Here is a 13,113-nt window from a genome sequence, read left to right as displayed (position 1 = left end):
CGTGACAATATTAGCATTGGAATGAGACACACATGGCTCATCCATCCATTGATCTATTCATTCACAGGAACGCATCTCACACTACATACAAGAGCAAATACATATTCACCATTGTTCAGTGTAAAAAAGACATGCTCGCAACAGTCTTTCTGTGGGGGATTCTGTTCCTGGCAGCTGATACAGCATGGTCTGTAGGAATTCCCATGCTGGGGCACAGTGGGAAAGTTGATATCAAACACATAATAGGACTTTAAGCACACATCCAGTGCTTCAAGCAGTGTACCTTGCTCCAATGCCGGTCTACTAATGACTGTAAACACCTCTGAGTAGTCCCCAAGAGTCAACCCACATGGGTAGGGTCTGGTCTCTGCCTGGTCTCTACCTCTGCCTGGTGCAAGTACTCAACCATGTTGGTCCCAACCTGTTAGCGAAATCATTTGATTTTAGAATATGAGGACTTGTGCAAAGCATGGAGGAAGACTGACAATGCCATCACACACCATTTATTTAGTATATTTTACTGCCATTTATATCAATCAACACAATCAATCAAATTCCTGTTTGATGCCTACATCTTCCATTTATTTGGGGCTGGGGCTCATAGGTTTACTTACACAACAATAAATATGTTTCTAGCAAACCGTTTCATGCGGTTGAATGTTTGTTCATTCGACATGGTGGGATCTTTTTGTGCTTTTAAAAATGTATTATATGATATTGATATAAAAACCATCATATTGGAGTAAACATGGAGACATGCAATGATATGTTCTGTGGGCTTCCCACTACGACTAGGGAAGCATGCAGTTTATTAGGCTACAGATTAAATTGTCGCTTCCAAGTGGCACAGCGGTCTAAGGCACTGTATCTCAATGCAAGAGGCATCACTACATTTCCTCGTTCGAATCTAGGTTCAAACTGGTCCCAGGGACTGTCCCCCAGTCCCTGGCTCGAATCCAATCACATCCAGCTGTAATTGGGAGTCCCGCAGGGTGGTGCACAATTGGCCCAGTGTTGTCCGGGGTAGGCCGTCATTGAAAATAAGAATTTGTTCTTAACTGACTTGCCTCTAGTTAAATAAAGGTTACATAAAAAATATATATACACTACTGTTTGGGGTCACTTAGAAATGTCCTTGTTTTTTAAAGAAAAGCATATGTTTTGTCCATCAAAATAAAACCAAATTGATCAGAAATACAGTGTAGACATTGTTGATGTTATAAATGACTATTGTAGCTGGAAACGGCAGATTTTTCATGGAATATCTACAAAGGCAACAGAGGCCCATTATCAGCAACCATCACTACTATTTTCCAATGGCACGTTGTGTTATTTAATCTAAGTTTATAATTTTAAAAGGTTAATTGATCATTAGAAAACCCTTTTGCAATTATGTTAGCACAGCTGAAAACTGTGGTCCTGATTAAAGAAGCAGTAAAACTGGCCTTTAGTTGAGTATCTGGAGCATCAGCATTTGTGGGTTTGATTACAAAAATGGCCAGAAACAAAGAACTTTCTTCTGAAACTTGTTAGTCTATTCTTGTTTTGAGAAATGAAGGCTATTCCATGTAAGAAATTGCCAAGAAACTGAAGATCTCGAACAACGCTGTGTACTACTCATTTCACAGAACAGCGCAAACTGGGACTAACCAGAATAGAAAGAGGAGTGGGAGGCCCCGGTTCACAACTGAGCAAGAGGACCATTACATTAGAGTGTCTAGTTTGAGAAACAGATAAGTCCTCAACTAGCAGCTTCATTAAATAGTACCAGCAAAACACCAGTCTCAACGTCAACAGTGAAGAGGCAACTCCGGGATGCTGGCCTTCTAGGCAGAGTTCCTCTGTCCAGTGTCTGTGTTATTTTGCCCATCTTTATCTTTTATTTTTATTGGCTAGTCTGAGATATGGCTTTTTCTTTGCAGCACAACTCTTTCTAGAAGACCAGCATCCCAGAGTCGCCTCTTCACGGTTGACGTTGAGACTGGTGTTGAATGTGCGAGCTGTTGGCTAGAGGGCATGTTCCAAGACCAGAGTGGGTATTGCTATGTAACACAATAGTTTGTGACAAAACCATCAGTAGAGAAAATGCAATGGAAACCAATTTAACTTGTTTGTTTTTTTATTCCGTACATGGGAATTTTAACAGCAGGAGTTAGTTGTATGTGCACTTCATCATATGGTTTGAAAATGTGCATATTGTTTTATGCAGATAACTGCACACAGACAAAATGGTTAAAGCAGACATGGTATTGATGCATTGATAAATGTTAACCTTATAGGGATACTTCAGGATTTTGGCATTTTGGCATTTATCTACTTCCCCAGAGTCGGATGAACTCATGGATACCATTTGTAGTGTGCAGTTATGTTTAACATATTTTGGAATGCTGTTCCTTTCATTCAAGGTTTACAAAATACCATCATCTAAAATCCCCTATACTCTATTTAAACTTACAGGCTGCAAGTCAGTGAAGGACTTTCTGGTCTCTTTGAAGCTGGGTCTGAATGTCTTCCTGTCTATTTTTGTAGACTGGTGTTGGGAGGACCACTGGCAGAAGTCTTAAAGTGACGTCACCTTGTGTATCTGGAGAGAATTGATTGTTTCAGGCTAAAAATGAATGAGCATCTGAGTCACCACCAGCAAGGTAATTTCAAACTATACCTGCACTTCCAAGAGAAGACCTTGGGAATTCTTCTCTCTGGACTGGTGTTTTCATAGAGTATTTTTTCAATACATTTTTTTGTTCGTTTTGGGTCCCCCTGGCGGCTGGGGCCCTAAGCGATTGCTTATGTCGCTTATGCCTGGAGCTGGCCCTGCCTGTAGTTCTCTTCTCTGAAGTCAACCTTTCCTCCATTGGTCATTATCTTCTCTCTTTGTTTTAATTTCCTGGTTCCTCCCTCCAGCCTCCCATACCTCTCATTCCTGCTGCTCAGCCCAAAATCCACCGACATCCTAGTTACCCTCTTGTCATTTATTCTCTCCGTTTGCCAGAGGAGTGAATCATGAATCTTCCCCCTCTTCTCTTCTCCTCTTAGCGTGAGCTGTGGTTATGGCCAGATGTTGTTGCAGAAACAGACCATCCATCAGTGTGTTGGAGGAGTCGCTGTAGGATAGGGGTGAGACAGAGACAGTGACCCAGCAAAGATAAATCAGGGTTAAACTGATCCACTACTATAGTACAGGACACTGCCGCAGAGGACAGGACAGCAACAGTACAGGACATAGACAGGCAGTTACCCAAAATAGATCCAAAGTGGTTAGGAGTACGGTGCATAATATCACTCTACAATCACTTATTCAGGCCAAATGTGTCAGACTCTCCTTCAATTGCTATGTTATCCTCTCAAAATCCATCTAGCTCTTTTTTCTCTGTAACTGCCAATCTCCTTTCATTTCCTCTTGAAGTTATTAAACTCTGGTATAAATCAGATGAAACTCTAGTATGTTTAGAAGATGAACTGAGGCATTTATCATGTCTGGGAGAAGTCTGTAGACTGTTGTCTGGGAGAAGTCTGTAGACTGTCGTCTGGGAGAAAGAAAGAGAGAAAGAGAGAGAGAGGCTGCCAGATGGATGCTGACAGGCAGAGCAGAGAGAGGTGGAGAGATGGAGGGTGTGTGGGTGGATTTGTGAGTAGTAAGCAATGGGTGTGCTGTGTGATGACAGACAGACAGACAGACAGACTCTCAGGAACGGAGCACTTGTCCTTTTCATTCGACAACAACTTATACACGCTGCTGCATAATGTTTATAGGGCAGATCTCCCAGCTGGTTTCTCTGGGTTTGAGGGAAGGCAATTCTGCACTTTATTCGACAATCTGTCCTCTGTTTATTAGCCCGTTGTTTACCCATCTACTCTCTTCATGTGGAAAGCCTTGATGACACAGAGGGAGAGAACGGAATGGTTGGTTCTTGTTGTGATGGAAATGTGGTTACATAAAGAACAGAACACAGAGAGAGAAAGAGATGAAGGAAGTAAACAGAGAGAGAGAAAGGAAGAAGGGCCTGATGAGGACAGATTCTATCAAGTCTCTTATAGAGAAGGCGAACAGAGTGAGACATTTGAAATTCTCCTGTAAACACATTAGGGATGGCTTTGTGTTGTGGAGCAGAGATAGAGAAACATTCATCAGAATGCTGTTACCCCGGCACATCCATAAATGTATGAGGCTCACTGGGTGTCAGATTCCATTGGCAGCTTTGAAAGAGAGAGAGAGAGAGAGAGAGAGAGAGAGAGAGAGAGAGAGAGAGAGAGAGAGAGAGAGATTCTCCTTCCATGTCAACAGAATGCCTGATCACTCACTTCACGGCTCCATGCGTACTTTGCATCATTATATAATGTTATGGACATCAAAAAACCTGATTGATACAACACATAACTTCATGTTCAGTGGTTCAGTGGAAGTGAAGCAGATCCCAGAGAATCCCTCACCACGGTGTGTATATGATGACCTTTTGGCCTATGTGATGTGTTCAGGACTACAACAGTGTGGTGATGTCGGCTAGTTTGTAGGTAGTCTGTAGTTTGTCCCTGTGTCTTCTGCCACTGCCTCCTCTCCAGCACTCCAAAACATAAAGATGGATGGTGGAAGTCTTCATCTGATTGGTAGCAAGTGACCAACTCCTCCAGCTCCTTCCTCTGAGAAACATGTTTAGTTTATCAGGAATTCATTTTCATGTTTTGTGGTTTGAGAGTTGAGCCCTGTGTGTCTTAGTGTAGAATGGAGACTGACTGGCAAAGAGAAGGTTGCCATTTTCCATCTTCAGACTTTCTTTTTTTCTGACAACAAAGTCTAGCAAAACAAGTGTAAACCTAGAGAATTTATGCATTTTTCATGAGAACAGGGCTTGTCTCTCCCAGACCCTGTTCTGAATTATAAATACCACACGTCCAGTTAGAGAACTGGAAATCCCTGATATATTAGGCTCGGAACACAATTGAATTAGTTTATTGTTTCCTGGGATTTTGGGGCAATATCCACATTGTTATTGTTTCCATAATTCATCAACCACTACTCTCCTTATTGCTTTATTCTCTGGAAGACACTACCCATCTGTGGGAGGAATAGAAGGACTGGTTTTAGGAAGGGACTGTCTGCTTGGGAGTTTTTGGACATATTGGCCCATTGCTATTTTGGAGCCTGTAGTCATTTTTGATAGACTTCTATGAAGAGTGTGTGGTAAGTTCATAACTAATGGTAGTCACTTTAGATAATATATTTCTATGAAGAGTGTGTGGTAAGTTCATAACTAATGGTAGTCACTTTAGATAATATATTTCTATGAAGAGTGTGTGGTAAGTTCATAACTAATGGTAGTCACTTTAGATAATTGTCAGGACTCGGTGCGAGAAACAGTCACTAATAATCGTCAGAACCCAGAAGATGAAATATCTGTATAAAACAAGGCTGGGGCTGGGTGCTAACTTACAAAAACTGAGCAAGGAACTGAGGAACACACAGGGTTTAAATACTAACAAGGGAATGACCTACAGGTGCAAACAATAATTAGAGCAAGAAAAACAAAACGTACAAAAAAGGTGCAATGGGGACATCTAGTGACCAAAACCCGAACAGTCTTGGCCAAAACCTGACAATAATAGACTTCTATGAAGAGTGTGTGGTAAGTTCATAACTAATAGTAGTCACTTTAGATAATAGACTTCTATAAAGATTGTGTGGTAAGTTCATAACTAATGGAAGTCACTTTAGATAATAGACTTCTATAAAGAGTGTGTGGTAAGTTAATAACTAATGGTAGTCACTTTAGATAATAGACTTCTATGAAGAGTGTGTGGTAAGTTCATAACTAATGGAAGTCACTTTAGATAATAGACTTCTATGAAGAGTGTGTGGTAAGTTCATAACTAATGGTGGTCACTTTAGATAATAGACTTCTATGAAGAGTGTGTGGTAAGTTCATAACTAACAGGGGTCTTTGTGTGTTTAATCCTATCTTGGTTCCTCTCAGGACAGAAATATACTGGGATAGAAATTAAACCGCTAAATTAGAAAAGAGACCAGAAAAGATGTTCAAAAAACTCTGTTATTGGTTCTGAGATGCTGTCTGTCTGAACAGAGAGACACAGAACTCTGGAGTTTTGGAAAATATACATATTATCCATGTTTCTTTTAGGGAGTTTCCTTATGTTCTTCAGTGAGTGAACTCTGGACTATGAAAAGGGAACTGTATGTTTTCATTCCTTCCTTTCATGTGTTGAACTCCTGACTGTTAAAAATAGGGAACACATGGTTTGTTCAGGTTCAATAGAATTGTATTTCTCTAGTCTTTGGGAGGTCTTCTCTCTTCTTTGTCTTCAGTTAACAGACATCTGAACTGTTTTGAAAAGGAAACACTGTGGATTCTCTGAATCTTCTCTTCACATAGTGTACTGTAGTCAGTAAAACGCTGGACTTTGATGAGTGTTTGTATACTGCAGTTACAATAGTAGAACTCATGTGTCTGTTGCACAGATCTATGGTCTATCTGGTTTAACACGGCTGCTTGTTGTGTTTCTGTTGTGTTTCAGGACTGAACCCGCTGTCCTTTGACTCGTCCTCCAACAACAATCCCCTGCAGTTCAACGTGCCGCTGGTGTCAGACTGTCCCCTGGAGAACGGAGCTGAGAAGAGCATTAAGAGGAAGAGATCCAGCCTGCTTCCAGGTACTATAGTACTGTCATATTACTGCAGTATATAAGAGGTACATAACACTACACAGCTCTGTCTCCAGGTACTATAGTACTGTCATATTACTGCAGTATATAAGAAGTACATAACACTACACAGCTCTGTCTCCAGGTACTATAGTACTGTCATATTACTGCAGTATATAAGAAGTACATAACACTACACAGCTCTGTCTCCAGGTACAATAGTACTGTCATATTACTGCAGTATATAAGAGGTACATAACACTACACAGCTCTGCCTCCAGGTACTATAGTACTGTCATATTACTGCAGTATATTAGAAGTACGTAACACTACACAACTCTGCCTCCAGGTACTATAGTACTGTCATATTACTGCAGTATATAAGAAGTACATAACACTACACAGCTCTGTCTCCAGGTACTATAGTACTGTCATATTACTGCAGTTGTCAAGGGGTGCGTAACTGGTGGCATGGAAGTCAAACGCAGGAGAGCAGAACTTGGTAAATAGCCGGAGCCGTTTAATGTACAAAACTACCGGCATACAAAAGTAACAAAACACATGGGCACAAAACCCGTATAGCACCAGTCATATAAAGCACACGTACTTACAATAAACAACGCCCGACAAGGACATGGGGGAAAACAGAGGGAACATATACAACATGTAATTAGGGAATTGAAACCAGGTGAGTGTGACAACCAGACAAAACAAATGGAACAGGAAAAATAGATCGACGATGGCTAGAAGACCGGTGACATCGACTGCCGAACACCGCCCGAACAAGGAGAGGAACCGACTTTGGCAGAAGTCGTGACAGTACCCCCCCTTGACGCGCGGCTCCAGCAGCGCGCCGACACCGGCCTCTGGGACGACCCGGAGGACGACACGCAGGGCGATCCGGGCGGAGAAGGTGGAAATCCCGCAGCATAGAAGGATCCAACATGTCCTACTCCGGAACCCAGCATCTCTCCTCCGGACTGTACCCCTCCCAGTCCACGAGGTATTGAAGGCCCCTTGCCCGACGTCTCGAATCCAGGATGGATCGAACGGAGTACGCCGGGGCCCCCTCAATGTCCAGAGGGGGCGGAGGAACCTCCCGCACCTCAGCTTCCTGGAGCGGACCAGCCTCCACCGGCCTGAGGAGAGACACATGGAACGAGGGGTTAATGCGGTAATCAGGAGGAAGCTGTAACCTATAACATACCTCGTTCATTCTCCTCAGGACTTTAAATGGCCCCACAAACCGCGGACACAGCTTCCGACAGGGCAGACGGAGGGGCAGGTTCCGGGTCAAGAGCCAGACCCGGTCCCCCGGGGCGAACACCGGGACCTCATTGCGGTGACGGTCTGCGCCCACTTTCTGGCGCAGCACGGCGCGCTGAAGATGGACATGGGCGGAACAAGTCATCCACCGCAGGAGCTTCGGTCTGACTCTGATGCCAAGGAGCCAGAACCGGCTGATACCCTAACACACACTGAAAGGGAGAGAGGTTAGTGGAGGAGTGGCGGAGCGAGTTCTGGGCCATCTCTGCCCAAGGCACGAACGCTGTCCACTCCCCCGGCCGGTCCTGGCAATAAGACCTCAGAAACCTACCCACATCCTGGTTAACTCTTTCCACCTGCCCGTTACTCTCGGGGTGAAAACCTGAGGTAAGGCTGACTGAGACCCCCAGACGTTCCATGAACGCCCTCCAGACCCTTATACCAAGTGCACCTGCTCCTGCTGACTCCATAGCTGGTCGGGATATCTGTCAAGGGATGAGTAACTGGTGGCATGGAAGTCAAACGCAGGAGAGCAGAACTTGGTAAATAGCCGGAGCCGTTTAATACAGAGAGGTGTTGCTGTATGTTTTATGCTGTCTTGGTGACCTTAATTGGTCAGGATTAATTGTGAGTGTTATTGAACCACTCTTCCTAGTGAGTTTCAGTTCTCACTAATTAATATGTTAAATTTCATGTTATTGCTATGCGTCATTACCAACCCAAAACTAGACATCAACTGTCAGAGCAGCTTACTGATCATTGTACCTGTACACAGTCCATCTGTAAATAGCACACCCAACTACCTCATCCCCATATTGTAAAAAAAAAAATTGTTGCTCTTTTGCACCCCAGTATCTCTACCTGCAAATCATCATCTGCACATCTATCACTCCAGTGTAATGCAAATTTTGTATTATTTTGCCACTATGGCTTATTTATTGCCTACCTCCCTAATCTTACTACATTTGCACACACTGTACATCAATTTTTCTATTGTGTTATTGACTGTACGTTTGTTTATCCCATGTGTAACTCTGTGTTGTTGTTTTTGTCGCACTGCATTGCTAAATGAGAACTTGTTCTCAATTGGCCTACCTGGTTAAATAAAGGTGAAATAAAATAAAATAAAGACAGGAATACCTTAAGTAGGTTTAGATTGATGGAGGTACAAAGGACATGTTCAATGTGAGAATAAAAAGATAGTGACTAATCAAAGTCTGGTGTTTTTAACAACATCCTTATCATGTTAAAAGCTCACACTGTGCGCTGGTTTAGACGTGAGTCACACCTCACAAACCCTCAAGAGTGGCTCTGTCTACGTGCACCTGCTTAGCAGCAGAACATTAGATAATGATGACTTACCATTAACGACAGCGCCGGGGTCCCTCAGCCTTTCAGAACACTGCCATTATATCTATTATTGCTGTGTTACATTAATCTGCTCCCTAATGGAAAACCTGTTAAATGGGGACAATCTGCTGCATCTGGAGCTGGGTACATTTAGTTGCTTTAATGTTCTCTAGCATCACAAGAACCAGTCCAGTCCTCGAGCTCTCTGAGAAGATGGAGCACGGACTAATTAGCAGCCATGTGGATTTACCCTCGTTAACCTGTTGAGGACAGAGGGCGCTGTTTTCACTTTGGGGGAAAATCGTGCCCAATTTAAACGGCCTCGTACTCAATTCTTGCTCGTACAATATGCATATTATTATTACTATTGGATAGAAAACACTCTCTAGTTTCTAAAACCGTTTGAATTATATCTGTGAGTAAAACAGAACTCCTTTTGCAGTAAACTTCCTGACAGGAAGTGGAAAATCTGAAATCGATGCTCTCTTCTAGGGCCTGCCTATTAAAGTCCTTAATATTTATTCGTCGAATAAATGCTCTTTGTATGACGTGTCACCAGTTTCCTGTTTTCTGGAGAGCGCGTGAAGGGACCTGGATTTGCCTTCTGATAAGCTGTCGTTATGGACGACTAATATCTCCGGCTTTGATTTTATTTGATACATGTAGCAATATCATCGTAAAGTATGTTTTTTCAATATAGTTTAATCAGATTATTGAAATTTTTTGGGGAGTTTTGCCGTGTTCCGTTCTCTGAGTTTGTTGACGATGGAGAGATTCGCGCCACTTGGCAAGTGTGGTTGCTAAATCGAGAGGGAAAAAGGCCGTTCTAAAACCAAACAACGATTGTCCCGACAAAGGACCCCTTGTACAACATTCTGATGGAAGATCAGCAAAAGTAGGACCCATTTTATGATGCTATTTCATATATCTGTCGAACATGTTGTACTAGTCGTTTGCGCCCAGATTTTGGGTACTCTCTCGCTATACCTAAGCTGGATGTCGTAATGAAGTTATTTTTAGAATTCTAACACGGCGATTGCATGAAGAACTAGTGTATCTATCATTTCCTATACAACATGTATTTTTAGTTATGTTTATGAATAGTTATTTGGTCAGAATATGTGTGTCAGAAAAAGTGTCAGAAAAATATCTGGACGTTGTGGGAGAAAGATGCTACGTTAGCACAATGTATAACCACTGATTTCAGCTCTAAATATGCACATTTTCGAACAAAACATAAGTGTATGTATAACCTGATGTTATAGGACTGTCATCTGATGAAGCTTATCAAGGTTAGTCAAAAATTATGTATCTTGCTGGTTTATTCGCTATCGCTAACGTGCCTATTGCTATCGCTAACGTGCCTTGATGAATGAATGCGGTAGTGTGGTAGGCTATTGTAGTAAGCTAATATAATGCTATATTGTGTTTTCGCTGTAAAACACTTAAAAAATCTGAAATATTGGCTGGATTCACAAGATGTTTGTCTTTAATTTGCTGTACACCATCGATTTTTCAGAAATGTTTTATGATGAGTATTTGGGTATTTGACGTTGGTGTCTGTAATTACTCTGGCTGCCTCGGTTCTATTTCTGACGGTAGCTGTGATTGTAGCTGCAATGTAAAACTGATTTATACCTCAAATATGCAAATTTTTCGAACAAAACATAGATTTATTGTATAACATGTTATAAGACTGTCATCTGATGAAGTTGTTTGTTGGTTAGTTTGGTTGGTTCTTGGTTAGTTAGGTTGGCTTTGTGGATGCTTCCTGTGCTGTGAAAAATGTCTGTCCTTTTTTGTATTTGGTGGTGAGCTAACATAAATATATTGTGTTTTCGCTGTAAAACATTTAAAAAATCGGACATGTTGACTGGATTCACAGTGTATCTGTCATTTGCTGTATTGGACTTGTTAACCTGTCTAGGATCAGCGTGCCGCTAGCGGCACACCCCCCCCCCCCCCCCACTGAAAAACCAGTGCCGCGAAATTCAAAAAAAATATTTTTTAAAAATATTTAACTTTCACACATTAAAGTCCAATACAGCTAATGAAAGACACAGATCTTGTGAATCCAGTCAACATGTCCGATTTTTAAAATGTTTTACAGGGAAGACACAATATGTAAAGATGTACATCTATTACCTAAAAACACATTAGCATAATCCACCATCTTTTATTTGTCCACCAACACCAGTAGCCATCACCAATTCGGCTAAACTAAGATATTTATAGCCCCTAACCAACAAAAAAACTCATCAGATGACAGTCTGATAACATATTTATGGTATGGGATAGGTTTTGTTAGAAAAAAGTGCATATTTCAGGTAGATGGCATAGGTTACAATTGCACCCACCGTCACAAATGGAATAGAAAAACTACTTAGAGCAACGTGTTTACCTACTTACTAATCATCAAACATTTCGTAAAAATACACAGCATACACGAATCGAAAGACACAGATCCTGTGAATACAGACAATATTTCAGATTTTCTAAGTGTCTTACAGCGAAAACACAATAAATCGTTATATTAGCATAGCATATAGCACATAGCAGCCCAGCATTGATTCTAGCCCAAGTGAGCGATAACGTCAACATCGCCAAAAATATATTAATTCTTTCACTAACCTTCTCAGAATTCTTCAGATGACACTCCTGTAACATCATATTACACAATCCATATAGAGTTTGATCGAAAACGTTTATATTTAGCCACCAAAATCATGGTTAGACAATGTGAAATGTAGCTCAGCTGGTCAGGATATGTCCTTGCGCCACTTAGACAGTGATCTACTCTTATACATAAATACTCATAAACGTGACTAAAAAATATAGGGTGGACAGGGATTGATAGACAATTTAATTCTTAATACAATTGCGGAATTACATTTTTTAATTTATCCTTACTTTTCAATACAGTTTGCGCCAAGCGAAGCTACGTCAAAAAACATGGCGTCCTAAGCCACTAAAATGTTTCGACAGAAACACGATTTATCATAATAAAAATGTCCTACTATGAGCTGTTCTTCCATCAGTATCTTGGGCAAAGGATCCTTTCTTGGGAGTAATCGTCTTTTGGTGGAAAGCTGTCCTCTTGCCATGTGGAAATGCCAACTGCGTTCGGGATGAACTGAAAAGCGTGCCCGGCTATTCACATAGTTTCAAAAATAAATGTCCCAAAATCGCACTAAACGGATATAAATTGCTATAAAACGCTTTAAATTAACTACCTTATGATGTTTTTAACTCCTATAACGAGTGAAAAGATGACCGGAGAAATATAACAGGCTAAACTAACGCTTGGAACAGGAGCGGGTCGGTGTCTTCCACGCGCGTTACGCACCAAGAAAAGACTTGCTAGCTACAGGGTTTTTTCATTTGTAGTGCCTGTGAACGCGCAATCGACCCCATTGGAATCGTCATCACGTAAAGGCATCCAGGGGAAGACGTAAGAAGTGTCCGTATAGTCATAGCAATAACAGTGCCCTTTTAACTGACTTCAGAACAGTGGCCAACATTTCTGAAATCTGACTCCATGTCAGGGAAATTGCTGTAGAATGGGCTCTGTTCCACTTAGAGACAAAATTTCAACTCCTATAGAAACTATAGACTGTTTTCTATCCAATAATAATAATAATATGCATATTGTACGATCAAGGATTTTGTGGGAAGCCGTTTCAAAAATTACCCAATTAGCATAAATAGTCTCAACAGCGCCCCCATCCTCAATTAATGTGTGAAAGTTAAATATTTCTAAAAAATATGTTTTGAATTTCGCGCTCTGCCTCTTCAGTGGAATGTGGGAGGAGCTCCGCTAGCGGAACGCCAGAGCCAGACAGG

At 41.5% G+C, this 13,113-nt stretch overlaps 1 protein-coding gene across 2 annotated transcripts in view; it reads left to right on the top strand.

Moving 5' to 3' along the window:
- The window catches only part of LOC129858184 (ecto-NOX disulfide-thiol exchanger 2-like), a 419,543-nt gene that overhangs the window by 137,053 nt on the left and 269,377 nt on the right, over window positions 1–13,113 (top strand). For both annotated transcript variants that reach the window (XM_055927210.1, XM_055927211.1), the window contains exon 2: window positions 6,529–6,663. In XM_055927210.1, coding sequence (XP_055783185.1) covers window positions 6,529–6,663 — 135 coding nt within the window. The remainder of the gene's footprint in view (window positions 1–6,528; window positions 6,664–13,113) is intronic.

This window comes from Salvelinus fontinalis, chromosome 6, assembly GCF_029448725.1.
Source record: "Salvelinus fontinalis isolate EN_2023a chromosome 6, ASM2944872v1, whole genome shotgun sequence".
Classification (NCBI taxonomy): domain Eukaryota; kingdom Metazoa; phylum Chordata; class Actinopteri; order Salmoniformes; family Salmonidae; genus Salvelinus; species Salvelinus fontinalis.
The sequence above is the reverse complement of the archived record's forward strand: the minus strand, read 5'-3'. Positions and strand labels throughout refer to the sequence as shown.